Here is a 22,111-nt window from a genome sequence, read left to right as displayed (position 1 = left end):
GCAGCCGTAATTGAACACAAAGGGATTAATGACTTGAAGGCCTCATTACTGCAATTGGTGTGATCAAAGCAGCTGCAGTTTACGCCTCGGTCTCTAGAGGGCGTTTGATCCCAGGCAGGCCCAAGGTAACAGAAGGAAATTAACACATGTCTGAAACAAATTACATGAAGACGTTCCTGGAAGGAAGGCGTCTGTCATCTGGAGCTCATTCAAGCCTGATGCATATGAATGCGAGAGGAGAGCAGATGACGGGGTGTCTGCGGAGAGCTGGAGCTATCACACTCCGTTGGCAATGATTGCCAGGTTTAAAAATGGAGAAGTTCATCTCGACGGGAGGCCCAAAGGTTTTTCTTTCTTTTGTTTCCTGTCTCCACATTGGCTACAATCAGAAACAGCCTTTTCATGTGCCAACTGCTCTTTAGTTTGTCCCCAGGACCTTGAGTTTAATGAGGAATAAGCAGCCTGGAAACGATTATCTACTCATACCATCCTGTAAGGACGGGTTCTTATGCAAATATACATTTTATTTAAAGGAATTTGAACTTTATCTACAAGGTCCTGAAAAGAGATAAGAGTGTTTAATTAGGACTGCCAAGAGTGTCCTTTTTCTTTTTCTTTTTTTTTTTTTTGGGATGACTGAGTGGCCTGGCCATTTTTAGTGTGAGGACATGTTTTAGTTCTGTGCGACAGGCGGGCGCCCACAGCGGGTTTTCAGACTATAACTGAGCAGCATTGTTTGTGTTCTGTGGCGAGTTGTGAGAAGGATGTGCTGTAGATGCTATAATGGGCGGTGTGTTGCTAAAAGACCCAGATTCTCACACTGAGGACCTTCTTTTTTTTTTCTCCCTCTCTCTCTCTCTCTCTCTCTCTCTGTCTCTCTCTCTCTCCAGATGTGTGCACTGCAGCTGACGGCGGGTCGTCGTGTGTAGGACTGGAGGATGGTCACTCCCACTGCGCACACAGGCCGGTTCAGCACAGCAAGGTAGGAGGAGCTACAGCGGCACAGACAAAGACGGTGTGTGTGAGTGTGTGTGTGTGTGTCTTTGACTTGTGTGGATGCTCGCGGTGTTACCTCTCTTTTTCTCTGTGTGTGTGTGTGTGTGTGAGTATGTGCGTGATTGAAAGTGCTTGTCGTGCCTCCGTGCCCACGCACGGCGGCAGCAGCTGCGGGGCCGTCGGAAGGCAGACTGGCACCGGTCTCTAGCATTACTGTAATTAGGACGCTCCGTCACAGCCACGGGAATACACACAGATCATTACTGTCGTGAGGGATGCGTCCGACACTTACCGCCTTCCTCCCCCTCACACACTCGAGTGTGTACATGCAGTATGTAGACAAGCGGTTCTCAACTCCACTCAGCCACATGTATCTCCAGTTCAACCAAAATTCAACTTTTCAGTTTGACATTGTGCAAAATATCAGAAGCTCTTGAACAAACGACAGAGCCGTCTGAATGCATCAGTCTCGCCATCATTAAAAAAACAGCGTTTCAAAGCTTCCAGGACGTCACCAAACACCTCCAAATCTGTGTCACCTCAATATGAATTATTATCCTGAAGTTTCACAGTCTTGCAGCGCGAGGAAGAAACTCGGTGAGCAGCTTCTGAGAAAGCTGGAGTGGATTGTGGGAAAACACCCCACACAGGACAGTAAACACGCTCCAGGCAGAGCTGGAGGAGTGTGCAGTGCTGCCTCCAGCATGTACAACACTAAACCTCGATAAGGAGAGGCCGAGGAGGATGCTGCAGTAGATGTTGTTGCATTTTTTTGCTATTGAAACAATATCTGCATTGCGATTCTGCTGTTACAGTCAATAGTTTTGTGCTCATGTTCTTCACCCTTTCGAACAAAGTGTACATGTACTAACATTTACCATCGTCTGGGTCAGCTCAGACGCATTTCTGAGACACACCAGAGACTCAGTGGGAGTATTCAACAAAGACAGACAGGTGCCTGAATGTTGCTGTCTGAATGTGAAACTTTTATGAATTGAAAAAAAAAAAAAAGATATTTCCACCCAGTCGTTCTGAAGTAAACCAAGGTCAAGGCTACAGTTTGCAAGAAGCAGCAGAGTTAAGCCACGGTTTTTTATTCAGTGTGTGATTTCTTTGTGGTGTTTGGTGGATGCGGCGATCGCTGAAGCGAGGGAGTTCATGACGGAGGTCAGAGGTGACGGGGGGCCAGAGAACAGAGAAACAGTGCCTCATAGTCCTCAAGTTTCAGTGAGCTCTCGATGAAGAGAGAGTCGATGTAATTTAGCTTGTGAGAGGCAAATGCCTCGTCTGTAACAGGACTGGTGAGAGTGTGACTGTCAACGCTGGTTTTTGGACAGACCTGCATGGTGGAGGCACCATCATGCTCTCAGATGCAGACGCAGATGCAGATTTGAAGCTGTGAGAAAGTGAGGAAGCCAGCAGATTTTCCCCGATGCTGTGTTCTCAGAGCTGTTGTATTTTCCTCGTGAATATAATTAAAAGCGGCACATTTTCCTGCATTCTGACTGCCTGCTTCAAGCATCGCGGCTTTCATCCCGCTGCATGCGGTTAATACCACTCTACCTTTTTTATATCGCTTGAGAGAAATCTCGCCTTCCAGAAACGTGCCAATTAGCCGTCCCCGGTGAACGATGGCAGATTGCACCTATTTCTGTCCTGTCGATAGACATCCGGTCAGGCTTTTGATATGTAAACCAACTTACTGAAGTCATTAAAACCGAGCGTGAGCCCGGCCCTTTGGGAATCTCGCTTCTGCTGTGTGATAATGCAATACAGACAAACGTGTGAGGTGCTATTCAGTGTGTGTGTATGTATGTTAATGATGTGGACATGGCTGCAAACCAAAGGGGAATAGATGTGTGTGTATCCATGCTTCTCCTTTTGTGTAGATATTTCTCCGTTATATTGAATGTCCTTCACAGCCGTGCACTGTACTTGTTACAGTTCCTAAGTCGTGTTTGGTTAACTTGCTGGTTATGTAATGTGGACTAAATGAAAAAGGAAGCAGGCATTAGTGTTTTGCTGATTTCATTGGGGATTCATTGATAGTAAAACTCGTGCCAAATACCCAGAAAGCATCGGTAATTTCCACGATCGCCAAGGCCCTATTTTCCTATTAGCCCGAGTCGGACGATGCCGCGCGGTATTTGCCCCGGGGTCAGCCAGGGGGTGAATTAGAGAGGACAACTTGCCCTCTTTTCCTCCGTCTCTTCTGGCTCTGTCTGTCTCCCTTTTTGTTTGCCCGGCGACACGAGTCGGTCCCACAGCGCCGGGATCTGCACTGCACCACTGCTGCTGCTGCTGCTGCTGCTGCTGCTGCTGCTCAGCTCCCCGCCGACTCTGTTTTACTGGAGGATGACTGAAACAAAGGTGTGTGTGTGTGTGCGTGCGTGTGTGTGCCTGGAAGTCTGATAAATGTGTGCCGGTGTCGCTTCCACCGTGAGGCCGTGCACGTTGAGGACATAAAAAGGAGCGAAGAAAAGCTTCCATCAGGGAGAGCCGACCACTGTGAAGACGATTTAAAATGAGTAAAAGCGCTGGGTGAGATATTGGCGCTACTGAATCTGATTTTTGTTTTATTTTTTTTTTTTCGTCTGCATGCAGAGAGGGATTTAATCACAGCGCAGCCATCAGTTTGTTCTCTGGAGCGGGACGAGAGAAATCGAGCCACCGGGTAGAAAATCACCCGTGTATCTGCATATAAGTTCACACATGCGTGCACGTGGTGTTGTGAAAGTCAATAGAGATGGATGGAAGGGAAGGACTCGTTTCAGGTCTCTTGTCACACCTTGTAATCGGCTTCCTCACCACGCTGGCTACCCTTTGATTAATTGGGCTGATGCATTCCAATTTGTGCTTATTACAGGAGAGAGATTGCAGTCGGTCTATGTGTGTGTGCGCGTGTGTGTGTGTGTGTGAGACACTGCTAACAGCCAGAATGCTGATTGTGATTCTTTTAGCTCCCTAATGAAACATTTGGCTATAGAGTGCCACAACAATTGGTTTAGCACACCGTTGTTGTACCATTACGAGCTCAGCCAATCTACTGCAGCAGTGAACTCGGCTGGTTCGGGGGGGGGGAATTCCCACGAGGCCCCCCGCCGTTGAATTGATCTGACATGGATTGGGTTGGCGTTGAGTAGGTGGATGTATGGAGGCAAAGTCACAACCAGTTTAGCAATCGGACGGCTTGGAGGCTTGTCAGCTGAGCTTGGCAGGTCATCAACACATCCACACGGATACATGAGGACACACACATGGTCCAGAGCGCCAGGCCAGGCCAGGAGACAGATGGAAGGACGGGGGAAGTAATCTGGCTTCACCACATGGCACCAGGAAAGTCACACGTATAGAAGTATCACCAAATGATCCTCACAGGATGGAAGATCAGATTCAGAGTTCCAACAACATCAGGATGATAGAATAGAATCAAATCAAACATGAAAAGGAGATTAGATAAAAATCCTGGTGGGGTTAAAAAGCCACATTATATGAGGAAGAAAGGATTTCCTCAGTGTCAGTGGAGCAGGACAGCGATAGCCTCCTATCTCTGAAGCTGCTCCTGTTTCCCGGAGATGGCTCTGTACGGCGGGTGCAGTGGGTTGACCATGACTGACAGGAGCCTGTCCAACCCCCTTCGCTCAGACAGTCTGACTGTCCCACAGCAGAGCAAACCTTCTCAACGCCTCACTTTAAACTCATTATACTGTACGAAGAGCTTCTGGTGACAAAAGGTGAGACTGTTTGACCTGTTTCGCTGGCTGTGAGTTGAGCGCCCGGTCAGTGATTCTCATGATAATTAATATTAATGGCTCATCTCTATATTGTTCTTCTTTTCTATAAATAGCGGTTGTGCGTTTATTTCATTCCAGCCATCATCTCTCATATTAAAGCAAAGGTTAAAACGGCAGACAGACATATTAAGCCTCTTTGCCGGGCCAGACACTTCAGTAAGAGCATTTAGATGGTCTAATGAAGAGCGCTATGACTGCAGCCGCGCTCTGTCTGGCTGTCAGTGCGAGGCGATTTGGTTTGATTCACTTGATTCGGGCACTGATGTTATTAGGCTCTGCCTGAGTAAAGTGCTAAGCTTATATATATCACAGACTGCGATATACGTGCTGTTCTTCCCTCTACCCCTTTCTCTCGCTCTCAGTCTTCCCTTTTTAGTCGTCTCAGCGGACGGGAGGCGTCTGAGGTGTTTTAGCAGTTTTGAAAGATGTGTGAAGCGAAAGAGAAAGTTTCATTCCGCTCTTATCGTGGGGCCTCGACTTCAAAAAGATCTGGTACATGCCTACAGATATTAGGTTGTAGCTTCTTCTACAAACACGGTCCTGTCCTCCCCCGGAGCGAGAACCCTCCCCTCCCTAAACTTTGGAGAATCTTCTTTACCCGACAGGCATGTTTAGAGGGGGGCGGGTTAATTTGGGTGTTTGTGTGTGTGTGTGTGTGTGTGTGTGTTATGACTAAGCCCAGCAGTCGCCATCTGGCTGTGAGCAGGCTAATAATCTGGGGCTTAAGGCCGTCAGCACAGTTAATGCTAGCCCGCTCTCATTAGTCCACTCCTCTGTAAACAAGTTGGACAGACACACTAGAAGACCGGAAGAAAGAGGAGACCGAAATGGATCCGGCATGACGCAAACCTGGCTGGAATGACCTCCAAGGGGGTCCCCAGGGTGGCCATGGAAGTAGCAATACCGATTGTGGCTCCGCTGGGGACGGACGAAGATCCCGGGCCTTCCCTCTACCTCACCTCTCTGTTGGGGCTCTTCATGTGGGACCAGTCTCCAGCCCAGGCCCTCGGCTCCCTCCTGGCCATGTGCTGGTTCCGGCAGTCGGGCTGCGAAGCCGAGGAAAAAGACCTGTTCCTGGGATCGGCGCTGCTCGGCCTGGGGCGGCTCCTCAAAGGCAAACTCTCCTGCCTGGCCGAGGACGTCAGCACCTGCCTGTCCTGCCAGAGACACGCCAAAGGGGACAAACAGCCGGTAGGGTTGAGGGTTCTGCTGGCTCTTCCGAGAGCGAGAGTTGATACTATGAGTCTTCACACTAGAGCTGCGATCTTTCACACAACTCCCACAACCTTCTGTGTGTGTGGGCGGTAAAACTATCCTGCGAGTCTGGCCTGCCACCGAGTCCGTATCCATTTCTTCTTCCAGTCTTCAGAGAACAGGAGTGTTTCTGCTGTGCATTTATTATTGGACATCCAGCAGATGGTACATGACTGTGGTGCAGACTTGAAGGTTTATTTCCAGCAGACGGAAGCAGGTCAGAAGGTCACGGTGTTAATTTTTGCCTTTGCAGCCTTTACTGCTGGGACATCTCGGCACTGTTAGTTCTGCAAAAGTTAACCGGGCTGACCTGACAAATGTTAGTGTCTCTGTGGACATAAATTCAATCTCCTCCAGTCACCCCGCGTCCTCAGTGGCCTCTAGTAGAGTCATGTCATCTTTGGCGGTTTGTGGCGTGGATAGTTCAGGTGTTGTCTTTTTTCTTTTGTTTTACCCAGATTGAGAGTTTTTCCAGCCGGACGAGGGCAGGGCAGACAGCGTCTGTACCATCTCTTCCACACACTTGTCACATCGAGCTATATTTTACCGAAGCAACAAGCATCCCCACGTAACCGTTTTACTCTTAGCCATTTTGGGGCAAGAATGGCGTGAAGTGCTAGCGTTACTTTGCCTTTGTAGTGGCAGTCATGCAGTGGAGTGGATGTGAATAGCCTCTGGGATTTAGCAGAATGGGTGCTTTAATCTGAAGCTGGCTTCATTATTAAAACACACTCCTCACCCAGAGTCCTCCGAGACTGAGAGGAATAATATTTGTTTAGGGTGAATAATAAAAGGCATAAATGGGCTTGAGCGGAGCGCGACGGGACCGGTCCTCCTCCTCCTCCTCCTCCTCTTCATCATCTTCCTCCCTCCTCCCCTCTGCCCTGGTTGATTTATGAGTGTGCGTCTTCTTTTATTGAGCTTTGAAAAGAAGATGGCACGGTGGCACTATAGCCGGCTAACATAGCAAATGAATCACCGGTCTGCCCACTCCGCCCGCTCCCTCCGCCCGCTCCCTCTCCACCTCACGGTGTCATGACAAGGCTGTTTCCTGTGAGGGATGGGCGAAGCCACCCCCGAGGGCGTGCATCTATTTCATCCCTTCTTCTTTATCGTCCCTCGTCCCCAGATTTGTTTGTTTATCCCCGCTAAGATTGGACTTCTATACTAGAAAGGCACAAGGCTCTCTCCTTTGATTTGAGCTTGCGTTTCATCTACAGACTGAACTCTGCATGCAGCGACTCCAATCGGAGTATTAACATGTTGTTTTTGAATTCTATCACGCAACCTCCCAACTCAGTTTTTATTTTTTTCGCTGTTTATCCACTAATAGAGTCGGATTGAAATATGACTCAAGTAATAATTGATATGTGGCAACATGCTCTGCTGCTTTAGTTTCTCAACTGTTATATGTGCCAGGAGAAAGACTTGGATCCAAAATCATTGTAAATTATGTTTTACATGAAGTGATGAACAAAAATGTCCAGTGGCTGAGAGGAATGTTGGCTGATGAATCCAGTTTGCGTCACAGAATTCAGTAATTCAGCACCCCTTCTTTACTCATCCTGCTGTTTTTATCTTTTTAGCTGACATATTGGAAGAGAAGGAAACCTTGATATTGCTTTGCTCACATACATGATATCAGACGGGAAAGTAAGTTTTCCTTCTAATCCTAATCTTCTCCAATAATTGGCTGCCCTAATGAGGAGCACACTCTCACTGGTGTTTATATATTTAGATCCCATCCTGTGTCTCATCGAAAGAGGCTTCATCCGTTTGTTTGTTTGTTTTTTTTCTACCTTGTTCACTGTGCAATACTTGGCGTGTTTTATTCTTGTGTGAGAGCATAGTTAGCATTCCTGCACTGCTCCCCCCACCGGGCTCAGAGCCTCCTGTTTTCGAGTCAGCCATTCCTGTGTGTGTGGCCGTAACGAGCCAGAACAGTCCACATTGTCCTGGCGCTATTGAGAGGACTGGACACCGATGCAGCCTTTGGGCAGGCGACATGCGGCGCACTTGAAATCACACCAGAGAGGTCACCCGGAGCTGTGAGGGGAGGCAGCAGCTGAGGGAAAAAGGAAGAAGAGATGGAGACGTGTGGAGATAAATGGCCCGAGAGAAGCAGGATTGGTAGAAAGGTGGAAGTGAAGAGGTAAAGCAGGAGCAGCGCTGATGCAAACAGACGCGCGGTAATCATTACTAAAGAAAGGACTCCTCCTGTGTTTGCACAAGCCAAGAGGCCAAACTGTCCAGGACTGACTGATATGCAAAACTCGCCGGCAGCAGGCTCTTTTCCTCTGCCCACGCTCGCACAGCGGAAGGATGCAGGATCAATGGCTCCATCACCATCAAAGCCCGCTCCACCCCAGAGGCGGAGGTGTACCTAAGACCGAGGCTTCTGACCGGGGCCTAATGAAGACACGGGCAGCAGCGGACTAGAGCCGGAGCCAGGACGGAGGAGGAGGAAAGTTGGAACGGGACTGACTGATCATCAAATGAAAATTAGAGGAGGACGAAGCGAGAAGATAAAATTCTCCCGAGACGAACAAGCAAGCAAACTTCCCGTTCTGGGTGTTTTTTTTTTTTTTTTTTTTCTTGTTCCCTCTTCTTGATTCGGTCGAGCTGAATGAGCGAGCACAGCGTCCGGAGCTGCAATGCCAACATCCAGGGGAGGCAGGCTGCGCAAGAAGGGCTGCTCGCTCGTCCGGAGGACCCAGCGGCAGGCCACGGCCGCATGGAGGCTGCTCTACAGGCTGCTCTTCACGCTCACCCGCAGATTGGGAGAGGTACTCAACACTCAGTGAGATCAAAGCTTCATGTACTAAAAGCTGATGAGTTTTTTTGATCAAGTTTTTTTTTTTTTGTTTTTTTTTACTGCTGCTCAAAGTGACTACATGTTGAGATCGTTCTGGTTCTTCAGAAGCTTCTGTTTTTGGCCGGGATTGAAACAGAAAGTAGGTTTTACACCTGACTTGTAACTGAAAGAAACCCTTTGGGGATCGAGCAAGAAGACCTCAAGTACGAGTGTAAATATAGTTTACTAAAAAAAATACATTTTACTTTTTCCAAACCCACGAAGCTGGGCGAAGTGTTGAATTGACTGAGGGCCTTGAGCAGCGGGAGGAACACGATCCGGTGTTGACACCTGTCAGCTGGAACACCTGAATGGGAATTCACAGCCTTTCCTGTCGGCGTCCTCTCATTCTCACGTTCCGCTCCCGGGCGTTTCTCCCTCCTCTGCCGGCTCCCATCCGTGGCTCTTAATTGGCTATTTGGGCTAGCTGTCAGGTTGTGTTGGTGGGATTGTTGTGAGGCAATTTCAATCCCTGAGTCATGACTGTGAAGCACCCCCCCCCCCGTCCTCCATCTCTCTTTCTTCTTGCCCACCCTCGCCTGTCACGCTCCAGTGCAGGTATCTGTCATTTAGTGTTGATGAAAACCTTTCTTTGGAAGCTTGAGAGAGGTGGAAGTGTGTGCTTCCACGCACACACACACACACACACACGCTTCCAATCATCCAGTCAAGCACATTCACTCTTTTTTTATTTTTTCCCTCCTTCCCCCGCCTGTCGTAGCTCCTCCATTATCTCATTTATGTGTTCATGAGGTTAACATGAGCCCACACTGTTCCTACATGCCAGAGAGGGGTGTGATGAGAATTAACTCGCCACTCGAGTGGCGGTACGTGCCGTCCCGTGCACGCATTTTCCCAAAGACCCGGACAAGCCTCCCCTTCGGGCTGCCTGTAACTGAAATAAGCGGCAGATATGACCGTTATCTGTCGCCACAAGCCTGCACTCCCCTGTCTGGAGCTGCCGGTGGGCCAGTTGATGAATTTGTCGCCGCGATATCCTTCAACCTCTGTGTTTCCTTCAGGCAATCTCTCCCCGCCGTCCGCCTTCCTGCTGCATTACAGAGTTTTCCCAGACGCGTATCAGTGAATGAAGGCTGACTGGCGCTGCGTGCGGCACCAGCATCAGTGTCTGGGCCTGATTTTCTGATCTCTCCGGGGACGGTGCGTGTCAGCGGCTGCCGTTACATGGCTGATATTCTGAATTCTGTCTGATTGAGAAGCCTTTACCAGCTAAATGGGTGTTGACTCGCGAGATCCTCGATTAAAGGGGAAGTTTTGTAAAGTTTCTCTCACATCCTCAGCGCTTTGGTGTCCTTAACTCTGCCTTTTCACTCAGAGAACCGATGTGTGTGAGCAGTGTCAGCGCTGATACATGTCAGTGTGTATCTGTTGTCCTTCCACCACCGCACAAGAAGACACATTAGGACCCTCATAATTACCGGCCCACGCTGAAAGCCAGACGAGAAAGCCGCTGTGGGTGGTGGATCGCTGGAAAGAGGCTTAACCCAGACTGATGCAGTGGACACGGAGAGGAATTTTTCCTTTTCTGTCTCTTTGCTCTCGGTACAGATATTGGAGCGCCGTCTCTGGAGTGACCAGTGCTATAATGAGCAAGCTGATGAGTTGCAGACTTAATGGAAGCCTTGATTGTCTTGTGGGCTCCTTGGGAGAGGGGTGGTGGTGGTGGTGGTGATGGTGGGGGTGATGGGGGGGTGATGGAGTGACTCAGAGGCTTGCCCGGGTTCCTGCTCATGCGTGCGTGTCAGCGTCCGACTGAAGGGTGTATCGATCCATGTCTGTAGCTGTACTGTCTGTGGGAGAAGGCTGCACCCGGCCGCTTGCTCATGCTGTATTTTAAATGCCAACACACACACACACAGACGCGTGCGCACACACAGGTTGGAGGAGAGTGCTGAGCAGCTGTTTTGCTTGGCATTGTGGCCGTCCCGCCGCGCTGTGATGCTGTGCAGCAGAGTGGAACCTGCTATTTCTGGCACTTATCAGTCTCTGCTGATTTTAGTGACTGGCCGCAGATTATAACGCTGCATCGTGTCATTCACTCGGAATAAGGAGGACCGGCAATCATATGACTATTTTTAGTGCTGAAATCACATCCTAATTGATGGCTTGTGCTCTTCAGACCGGCGAAAGCCCGCTGCGGTTGATGAAGTGTTGTGATTCACAGGCTTGTCAGATGGGGAGCAAGGTGGGCTTTTGATAAGGTGTGGGTACATTTATTGTAGTGTTTGAAAAGCAGGTACCGTGAGGTGGTAACAGGTGTAAAAGTCGGGAGAATTTGGGGATTTTTCCTCATTGCTGCTTTTTTATTTCCCGGGGAACAGAACTGAGGAGCTGGTAATGGTTCATATTCTGCCACAAGCTGCTCACAGACTAGAAAATCTTTGCTGCCACAGGCGAGACGTCGCAGTATGGCGCCTTCGGCTCATGTTAATTTCCGTACCCCAGGCAGTACAGTCCAGTATAAAGTGATGAGGATTATCTGTTCCCCCTGAACTCCTCTGTAAATGGTAAGACGCTGAGCTCTTCCTGTGGTTCCACCTATGAAAGAAGTCAGCTGAAAGAAATTACACATTTTATGATTGAGCTGCGTCGGGGTTCCCCAAGTCCTCTGCCTCAATAGAATATATTTGTTGATAACACTGAATAGATTTGAAACTTGTGCACCAGTTTTTGAATGTAAACACACAGCAGGAACACGCAACATGAAAATGCAATCGAAGAAGGAGTCTGTGTGTGTGTGTGTGTTGGCAATCGAAGAAGTCAAAGGAACCTGGCTTCACTGGAGGCCTGTTGGTCGTGCACTCCGCAAGCACTTCAAATTTTACTTTTAAAATGAGACTGACGGACCAGTTGGGTTTTCAAAACTAAACCTGGACTTTGTTAATTTAAACTCTTCATCGGGTTTTTTTTTTTTTTTGTCGTATTTTATTGAACTGACCTGAACTTCTCAGCAGTGAAATAAGAGCAGTGTGTTAGCCGCACATAGATATTTTAAGATAAACAACAGAACTAAAACAGTCAGCGGATTCATTCAGTTTTATTTTTATAGTCCCGGATACAAACAGTCATTCCGAGGCTCTTCAACAAAGAAAAACCCAACATTTTCACATTAACAAGCACAAGCAGTGGTGGAAAGGAAAAACTGCTAAATCAGGTTCGGAGGTGGAGACTTTCTGCAGACCCAGTCAGACGGCAGGGGAGAGGATGGAGAGAATCCCCCAGTCCTCTTCCTCCTCCTCCTCCTCCTCCCCCTCCTCCTCCTCTTCCTCCCCCTCCTCCTCCATTGGAAACAAGACATGCCCACGTGGGACTGACTCCCCGACATGTCTTGTATCCCGGTGTTGATGTGACACAAAGCCGCATGACTGTCCATTATGGGTTTTAGAGGAATAATCAAATGTTCTGTAATGTTATCTGCTGGGACATCCAGTCAGTATTCTGGATGCACTGTGAAGGCTTTGATGCAAAGCCAATTAGCACAGAGTGCATAACTAAGTCTCCATAACGCTCCCAGTATCCTCAGAGGGATCGCCGGCCGTGGACAGCATGGAATCATATCTATCATTATTTTATATGGGTTTAGTCCGGCAATCATTAGCTGGGAATGATTACATGCAGTAGATTTTAATTGCTATTGGAATGTGTGATTTGAGTGTGTGCGTCTGTGCATGTGTGAGTCAGCCTGAGGGGAGGAGGTGGCCCTCACCGTGAACTCAAAGTGTTGGCCGCTTGCTCCACGAAGCGCGTGTGTGTGTGTGTTTCTCACAATAAGAACAACTAAGTGTGATCCTCAACACTCCCCTCCCCCCCATCCTCTCTGTCGCCCCCTACAGAGCGTGGACACAGTCTGCGCCCTCTACCACTCCTTCCAGGAGGGGCCCGGGTCGGGCGGCGGGGGTTTGATGGACGACCCCAGGGAGCCGTCGGCGAGGCCGGGCCCCCCCGGGGAGGCCGCCCTGCTGAGACCCTGCCCCAAGCACATGAGCGCCACCGAGAGGTTACGCAAGGTCATCCAGGAGCTGGTGGACACGGAGAAGTCCTACGTGAAGGTGAGGCCGCCACGGTTCAAGGAAATGTTTTTCTCGCTCAGTGCAGCTTGGGAGGGGGGGGGGGCGTTTCCCACCTATTCATATTTACACACATTAAAAGCCACAATCGAGATGGCAGCTGCCACGTTTCCTCTGTCTTCCTCACCTCCTCGTTACTCATTCAGTCTTCCTCCTCGGCCCTGCCGCTGGGTTGTAATTGGTGGGGGGGAGATCGTCTTCCTCAAGTGGCTTGATTCAAGCCTTTTCTCCCCGCATCCATGAACCACCAGCCGGGGCAGCGGAGGGGAAGGGGAGGGGGAGAAGAAAGCTCATAAATCAGCCTAATGAGAATATCCCCACTGATACCAAGACAAGCTCCAGCCACATTAAAGGAGTTCAGAAGGGGAGAGATAGGAAGTAAAACCGAGCAGGAATGAGACGATGATGTGAGGGAAACAGTTCACCCAATGGTGGAAATAATTTAGATTTTTTTTGTATTTTTTTGGACGAATTATTAAGAAAATGTTTTATTTCTTGTCATTGACCTTGTGTTTTTCTCCTGCAGGATCTGGCCTGTTTGTTCGAGATTTACCTGAAGCCCCTGCAGAATGAAACCTTCCTCACGCTGGACGAGGTGGGTGGCGGCGCGCCACCATGGAGCGCGTAGCGATTCTCCACAACACATCCAGCCCGTTGAGTGTTTATTGCGCGTCGATGAGCCGCCGCTGGGCTGTATCTCCCTTATTACCGCTCCTGACTGCCTGGAGGACAAATTAGCATTCCCCTACACTGACCTTGGCGTCTCCCTGGGGGTGCTCCAATGAAGGCGGCGGGGTAAACCCACCTTTGAAGTGCTCACCTCAGCCGTGGTGTAGCTGGTTTTTCTGCATGCGCCTCATTAAAAAAATGTGAGGATTTTGCCCCCCCTGCTCCATTTGAAAACACCTTAAATCAAACTTAGTTCCTGTTACAGCAGATTGTGTTGCCGCGGCATGCTAATGACATGAGCTCCGTGTGACCTCCATCACGGGACGTCCCTCCTAAGACACGGCGGTCGATGGGCCGCTGAGCTCTGGGGCAAATTAAAAGGCTATTATGGGACTAGGAGATACGTCCAGAGGCAGGCTGGACAAGGGCGAGTTTTCTCTCCCCGAATGGCTTTTAATGAAGGGAAGTGGTGACCCTCGCCGCTCGAGCCAGGGAGTGTGTGCTACATTTTTGCGAGCCGATGTGTGCCGGTCTTGTAGCAGGGCCATAGCTTGTCCCTAAGTGCCGTTGTCAGAGATGGAGCCGTCAGAGTGGAGGTTTTATAACACTCCGGGGTGCCTGTCTCACACACTATTATGAATTACAAGCTATCCTGGCTCCCTTTTCCCGTGGCCTCATATTCTCTCGCTCTCGGCCGCCTCTCCCCTCCGTCTCGGCGGCTCTTCCTTCAAACATCCTCGTCCATCACATCCTCACGCTCTCCCCTCCTTCCGCGGCCCATCTTTCTTCCTCCCAGATGGAGAGCCTGTTTGGCAGCCTGCCCGAGATGCTGGACTTCCAGAGGGTCTTCCTCCAGACGCTGGAGGAGAGGATCGCCTCCTCGCCCGACTTCAGCACCCTGGAGACCCCCTCGCAGTTCAAGGTGAGACATACACACACAGCCGCACATCACGCCATCGATTAGATGTCCAGGGATTTCATGAGCATACACATTATTCTCAAACCGGGCAATTTTAGCCACAATCCCAAAGACGGGCGTGATCTTTGAGATCTTGAGCTTTATAAATAATTGAGCGGCGCCGACAGGAGCGGCGACGGCTGATTTATGGACTTGACATGACAAGGTGTGGGGTCTATTGATCCAAGCAGCGGATCAGTGGTTGGATTGTGAACTTCTGAAAGCGACTGCGCTCCGAGGGTGAGGTGAGAAGGCGAGGACAGAGGGGGCGTCTGGACCGTCTCCCAGGAGGACGAGGGGGACATGGTGCCGCGGTCATGACTTCACATGTTCACACCCTTTCATCCTCACCTCTATTTTTGTGCCTTTTTTTTTTTTTTTTTTTTTTTCCTCGCAGAAGCTGCTCTTCTCTCTCGGGGGCTCCTTCCTCTACTACGCCGACCACTTCAAGCTGTACAGCGGCTTCTGCGCCAACCACATCAAGGTCCAAAAGGTCCTGGAGAGAGGTACGGCACACCTCAACGCCACACACACATGGATACACTGCTGCTGTGCAGAGGCTGATAAATTTGTGTAATCTGGAGGCGGCCCCGCCTCGGCTAAATTCGTCTTCCTTGCACCTGCGTTGCATCACAGTCACCTCGTGGCGCTCGCCGCCGAGGGTTCAGCTGCTCTTTTGGGAAGCAAATCAATTATGTATGGAAGTAAATGTCCCAGAGTGAGACGGGGAATGAGAGTGAGGTGAGTGATGCCTCTCCCAATTTACTGCAAGCACCCTGCGTCTCCTCGGTCTCCGGCACGTGGACGCTCCACGCTTTCAGAACAGAGTTGTAAAGAGCGCATTACTGCAGGACCACAAATCCTGATACTAACACGTGTGCAGCTGGATACTATGACGAAATTAACATCACAGTCACCATATTTTTCAGATTATAACTCACACCTTAGTATTAGTTGTATGTTGAAAGAAAACATGTCATGAATCATTAATATCACAAGAATATCTAAAAATAACGTTCAGTACTATTCCAGGATGTTAAAGAACACATTCATTTACACATATTGGAGAACTGCGTTTTTCATGCATCAATTAACTGAAAAATCTACAGAATTTCCTAAAAAAAACAGACGCAGGACAATGGAAGACAATGTTTTCAAACTTAACCCTAACCTAATTCAAAACAGAAAACTTTGGTTGCGTTCTGGGTGTCCGTTTACATGACGACGGTGTTTGGCGCCACTGAAAACACAACTTTTTTAAAAACGCTCTGTGGAAACGGAGAAAACGTGACTTTTCTCTCATGTTGGTACTGCCCCGTAAATATTTCTGTGTATGTGCAATAATGATTCATCAGGAAAGTGAATGTGTGTGAAGGTGTATGCATTAAATTCAACACCTTCTCCAATAAGGAGCACGTTCACTACACCGTCATCTGGATCACACGTGGAGATGGATTTGATCACTCACAAACAAACAATAGTAAGGAAGACAGCTTAAAGGAGCTTGAGTGTTCTCTGTGTGCATACTTAGGGGTTTTGTTACATGAAAACAGTCCCCACTAGTGGTCCCACATCAAAACTACTTTTCTGATGTAAACGGACAGCATTTTTCAAACATTGTGACGTTAACGCGAAACTTTTCTGAATCCCGTAAAACAACTGAATACCGTGTTTTTACTTGAAACGCTGTGCAAATAGAAAAAAATCATGAAATTTAAGTTTCAATTTCAAGTTGCAACTTTTTCTCTTTTCTTGTCCTGTCGGTTATTTCTCCCTTATTGACCAAACTGTTAATCCTGTATCAGAACTGACGTGCTGCTCGACCCCCTAATGAGAACTCTCGCATTGGAAAATTGAAGAATCAGTGACTGATTCACTCAGACTAAAATAACCTGTGTGTGTCATCGTCTTAATTAATGAGTGAATCAGTCACGAAATTTCTCGCATGAGTTACTTTTCCCATAATTTTAGGAAGTTGTCAGTGTTACCTCCGAACGTTGATCAAGCGATGGGAGTGAATGAGTCAATTTCATGATCAACCTTCAGAGCTGTTTGGCGTTTTGTGGATTGAAGTCGAAACACAAACTTTGGATCAACTTGTTCAACATTACACAACCATGAAAAGCCGGCGAGTCCTCAATAATTCCCGTTTTCGCTCGCAGCGTGAGACGCTGTTGAAACGCTTAAAGTTGATTTATGGGCCACAGTTTGGGACCGCTGCCCGGCGCACAGAGAAATGTAAGAAGATTGGCTTCTCTGCCGATGAAGGGAGGTGGAGGGGGGGGAATAGCAAATTGCCTCTCTGTGCTGCTTAAGTCTGCCCCATTACCCGAATTGTGTGGGATATTCCTCGAAGTAAGCAGCAGCGCAATGTTTAATAGGATTAGAGAGGAAGAGAAGAAAAACCTGAAACATCTCTGATGGGTCAGAATTACCTTGGAGGAGAATAAAGTGTGGCAAACATGGTTATGAAACAACACTGGGGACACTGAAGTGTTTTCCGTGCAGCTAAACGCTCCTGATTATGAATATTCTATAAATGACATATCGTGTTATATAAAGTCCAGCATTAGATGGAAGCCTGTAATTTTCATTCATGTAAACAAAATGTGATCTCACAAGCTGAAATCTATTCTCACATTGCGTACTTTTAAAATAACTGAATGCAAAAACCTGCGATCTTGGCTTTGAGATGATCCTGAAGTGGCTCCACATGTTTTGGCGAAGGCAGGAAAATCAAGCGACTCCTCTCTCCATTGTTTCTCTGGATGCTTCAGTGGAGGGCTGAGCTGTAAGCCAGCTAATAATAGAACAACATTTGCTGCATTAATTGCCTGTTATAGTTAAAAACATCCCGGGATAACAGGGCGGATAGATTGTTGGCCCAGCGTGAGCGTGGACACCGAACCGGGGCCTGGAACACGAGCAGAAGCTGTGTGTGTGTTCGTCGAGCCTTTAAGTAATTACACGCTCGTCTCTGCCATCTTCCTCGCCCCCCCTCCCCCCTCCCTCCCTCCTCTCCTTCATGCCACAGGCCCCGCGTTGCCTTAGTTTCTCTGTTTATTTGTCGACTCGTTAATTGCCTGCCAATTACTCGGGGAGGTGTGGATGCGGCTGCCTGTCTGTGGCTGGGAGTGCTATAATTAATACTTTAATGGCCCCCCTCAGTAAGCGTTGCGGAGGCACGCTGCTCTGGGAAAATGTCACCACCTTTACAGAGGGCCCTGTTCTGGATTATGCGTGCCATTTCACACGTTTGGCTCCGGCATGAATGAATCGCTCCCAACTCGGCGGTTTTCGGCAGACGAGCTTCAGTATTTAAGCGACTCGTCACGTCCGTTGCGGAGGGACTTCACCTTTTGCTTCATATTTATTGCAGTCGTTATGAGCTGGACGGGTTTAATTGGTGATGGTGTTTACAGTGTGATGCTGCAGCGGGCATCAAGGCAGGTGGAGGAGAGGACTACACCACCCCCTGCTGGAGAGCCGTTATTGCACCGTTGCACGTCTTCATTCCTTTAGATGGTGAACTGACGAGGTCTGTTGTTGTTGTTGTTTTTTTTTTAATCTCCTTTCAGCTAAAACCGACCAGGCCTTCAAGGAGTTCCTGGACGCGAGGAACCCCACCAAGCAGCACTCCTCCACCCTGGAGTCCTACCTGATCAAACCGGTGCAGAGGGTGCTGAAGTACCCCCTGCTGCTGCGAGAGCTGGTCTCCCTCACCGACGCAGACAGCGAGGAGCACTACCACCTCACTGGTACAGGGGGGGGGCACATTTTACTGACGCACCACTGTAGATGAAGACACCTTTCACGACGGGAATACGGGACTCGTACTAACGCACTGTTTGCCTCTCTCTGTGTTCAGAGGCCCTGAAAGCCATGGAGAAGGTGGCCAGCCACATCAACGAGATGCAGAAGATCTACGAGGACTACGGCTCCGTGTTTGATCAGCTGGTGGCAGAGCAGACCGGCTACGACAAAGAGGTGGGTCAATGTTTCAGTCTTTTTGACATAATTATGCTTCCTGTGACTCTGATCCCTGCAGAAGGGAGCAGCGACGCCCTGACGGTGTGGTTATTGATGGATTGATTGTGGTTTGGGTGCATGTCAGAGAGCCGAGAATAAATTGCCCATTTGGGATAAACACGGCGGTTTTAACTGTACTGAACTCATTTATATGTATCAGCAGAGATCGAAACTCATCAGATCTGATCATCTATTCTTTCCTATTTTTAGCTGAAAGTGACGCCCGGTCTGCTCCTCTGCTCGTACTCCGCATAGATTAGTCAGAATAAATGGTCACTTGTTGGTTTTACCTTATTAAACCCCAAAAACATTTATATATGGGGGAAAATCCCAGCAGATCTGCATTGTGTGAACTGCACCATCAGTCACTTCATCTCAGCCTCGTCCCGCTCAGTTTGGGCGCCGCTTCGTCCTGATTGTGTCTGAATGCGTCGCCAGCCAGGTGTACCTAATATTGTGGCAGGCGGCTGCATATTTCTCACCTGGATGCGCGTTAAAACATTAGGACACCTGCTAAATGAGCCGGATCGAATTAGAAATGTAAAAAATTCTCCTCACAGTTTAAAGCAGCCATCAGAACATGGGAGCGGAGCCGGTGCTGTTTACGCCGTCCTCAGCGAGCTTCCTCCAGGGATCCAGTACATTTACAAATTGATAGAATCAGCTGGTAACCACCGCAGTGTAAATATTCAAAGTGAATGCTAAATGATGTTGTCTGGAGCGCTGTATGATTTCAATGTATTCAAACTGCTCTTAAAGACCATATAAAGGTCTGGTTAAAAAAATAAATTAATAAATAAACGTACAAACAGCGGCTGGTTGTGTTTTTTTAAGGTTGTTATTTAGTATTTATCCCACACAGCTGTGGAATGCCAGCAGTCTGGCCTGTTATTCTATTTTTTTTTTTTTTTTTTCCTGATCTGCTGTGTCTCCGTCGCAGGTCACTGAGATTTCTATGGGAGAGTTTCTCATGCATTCCTCGGTGGTGTGGCTCAACCCTCATCCGTCGCTGGGCCGCATGAGGAAAGACCCTGAGATGACCGTGTTCGGTGAGTCCCACGGGGTTTGTTCTGCTCGCTGTGTGTGTGTGTCCATATATACTCAACTAAAAACACACACACAAAAGAAGACTTTTCTGCGTTCTGATAGAGTTGCAGTAAATCAATATGTTGTCCAAGTTGGTTATTATAATTCTTCGTTATTCTCATATCATACCGAGATACTTCAACCTACGGCTCTCGTGCTGCATGCAGCCTCCACACATTCCCCCATCGCTTCCACAACATTATTTATGCATAAACATTTTCACATCATAATATCTAATGTTGCTCTTATTATTTCCCTCCCAGATGAGAAATGCAACTCCCATCTTTTTCCAACAAACAGGAGGCTTAAAAAGTGACTGTTGAGACAAAGCTAATGCTAACAGGAGAAGAGAGAGCGTTTCATACACGTAATTATTACTATCAATGCTGAAAACAGTGAGGTTACATTATTCATAATGTGATATTCCCAACACTGAAAGTCACTCATGGATGTTTGTGTTTAAAGTGTGCCGGGTTTGCTGCGGAGTGTGTGCAGCGGCTCTGAAACTGAGCCCTGTGAATTTTAATATCCGGAGCTGTAGCGCTGATATATGCTTTAAGGCTTCAAGCTGGCATCTAAAATGCTTCTGTGGGTTGCGCGCCTTCAGTCGGCTTTCCCCAGGAGGCATCCGCAGTCAAAACCAAGACGCTGATGTGTTCCCTCTCTCTCTCTCTCTCTCTCTCTCTCTCTCTCTCTCTCTCTCTCAGTGTTCAAGAAGGCAGTGATATTGGTCTACAGGGAAAACAACAAGCTGAAGAAGAAGATGGTAACTGTTGTTTGTCTGTCTCTCCCGTGCCGTGAAAACACACTTCTTTGCCTCCTAACCCGGCGTTTCTCCGTCTCGTTCCTCTGACCAGGCGAACCCTCGCTCGGCCCTCTCTCACGGAGACGCCGACCCCTTTAAGTTCCGCTGGCTCATCCCGCTGTCGGCGCTGCAGGTCAGGCTGGGGAACGCCGCAGGTAAGAGGCCGGCGCTCCGCCGCGTTATCCCCACTTAATCACTCGCTTAAGCGCCCTCTCTAAATCTTTCTGCTTTTTTCTTTTCCCGCATCACCTGAGCCCACAACCCCCTCCCCCGCCCCCACGCGCCCCTCGGCTGGCATTTCACCGCAGCTCCCCTCCCCGCTTAGCTCCGCTAACCGTATTTGGACCGCGCGATTAAAAGCTTCTCCTTTTCATTCCCCGGCTCTCCCAGGAGCCGGCGCGGACGGCTGCTGCATCTGGGAGTTGGTTCACTCCCGCTCCGAGGTGGAGGGCAGGCCGGAGACCGTCTTCCAGCTGTGCAGCAGGTCAGAGGTCACGCCGGGAATCGGGGATGAATAATCGTGGAGAGATTCCGCCTTGAAACGCCAAGAGTAACGAAGGTTTCTGTTGTTCTGGCAAGGAAACGCTGCGGATGTTAATTTCACACTCAGAGTGATTTGCTGAGATCCGAACAGCTACGGCAGTCAACAAGCCGACAATAGAGTCGATTTGTCACAAGATTTACTTCAACACGTGGAAATCTGTCCAAGCACCCAGAAAGCTTTTTCCAAATATGTGATACGTCTTTGAAATGGACGCTTTGGTTCATTTTTCTTTTCATATTTGTTTCCTACATTGATTTATCGTCCCGAATGGGTGTCGAGCTCATTTGAGTTCAGTGGCCACAGAACAGAAATCTACCCGTAGAATGACGGCACACGCACTTACTCTCTATTTAAAACCTCTCAAGTTCAAATCATCTGATGAAGAATGGCGTCTATTCCACATGTCTGACACCCCTGACATACAGAATACAGGTCATATACCGCATTAAAAACTGATTTCTTCAATAATTTAATGATTTTTTTTGGTGATTTTGTGATTATCTTCAAAAACCCACATTTAAATCACACTCTAACAAACAAATAACATTTGGAATTGTGGTTCAATACTACAAAACCTCCCAAAAAGTGGCATCAGGCGAACGGTAAATATCCCGACCTGTCTGCATGACGGAGTAGTGAAGCCGAGGTCTGTGACCAAATTGGTAATTCTCATTACACACTGTGAAATTGGGATCACTCCTAATGAATTAAATAAGCCGTCTCTCCCGGGACGCGGCGGAAGTCTCCCGCCCGTCTATATTTAGCCCCTGTAATCAGCCTCAACACGTTACGGTTAAACCGCCGCACCTCTGCCGTCTCCTCCGCAGCGTGCCGGAGAGCAAGGTCAGCGTCATCAAGGTGATCCGCTCCATCCTCCGGGAGAACGTGAGGAGGAACATGAGGAGCGACGGCACGCTGGAGCGCGGCGGCAGGGAGCGCCTGGCGCCGCTGCGCAGCGTCCTGCCCTCCTCCGCCCGGCTAGGTGAGCTCCGTCCTCCTCTTTGGGTGATAGAAAACATTTCGACGAAAGTGAG

The 22,111-nt window shown here is 48.7% G+C and overlaps 1 protein-coding gene across 3 annotated transcripts in view; it reads left to right on the top strand.

Annotated features, from left to right (window-relative positions):
• LOC115406743 (claudin-20-like) overlaps positions 1 to 22,111 on the top strand; it is a 118,485-nt gene that overhangs the window by 75,353 nt on the left and 21,021 nt on the right. For 2 of the 3 annotated variants that reach the window (XM_030116952.1, XM_030116951.1), the window contains exons 15-26: positions 891 to 1,015; positions 12,753 to 12,968; positions 13,513 to 13,581; positions 14,452 to 14,577; positions 15,011 to 15,119; positions 18,192 to 18,371; positions 18,482 to 18,600; positions 19,583 to 19,691; positions 20,436 to 20,494; positions 20,586 to 20,688; positions 20,924 to 21,017; positions 21,905 to 22,059. In XM_030116952.1, the coding sequence (XP_029972812.1) occupies positions 891 to 1,015; positions 12,753 to 12,968; positions 13,513 to 13,581; positions 14,452 to 14,577; positions 15,011 to 15,119; positions 18,192 to 18,371; positions 18,482 to 18,600; positions 19,583 to 19,691; positions 20,436 to 20,494; positions 20,586 to 20,688; positions 20,924 to 21,017; positions 21,905 to 22,059 (1,464 nt within the window). The remainder of the gene's footprint in view (positions 1 to 890; positions 1,016 to 12,752; positions 12,969 to 13,512; positions 13,582 to 14,451; positions 14,578 to 15,010; positions 15,120 to 18,191; positions 18,372 to 18,481; positions 18,601 to 19,582; positions 19,692 to 20,435; positions 20,495 to 20,585; positions 20,689 to 20,923; positions 21,018 to 21,904; positions 22,060 to 22,111) is intronic. The other variant, XM_030116953.1, reaches the window with a different exon arrangement.

The sequence above is a fragment of the Salarias fasciatus genome, chromosome 19, assembly GCF_902148845.1.
Source record: "Salarias fasciatus chromosome 19, fSalaFa1.1, whole genome shotgun sequence".
Lineage (NCBI taxonomy): Eukaryota > Metazoa > Chordata > Actinopteri > Blenniiformes > Blenniidae > Salarias > Salarias fasciatus.
This window is presented reverse-complemented; position numbering and strand designations above follow the sequence as displayed.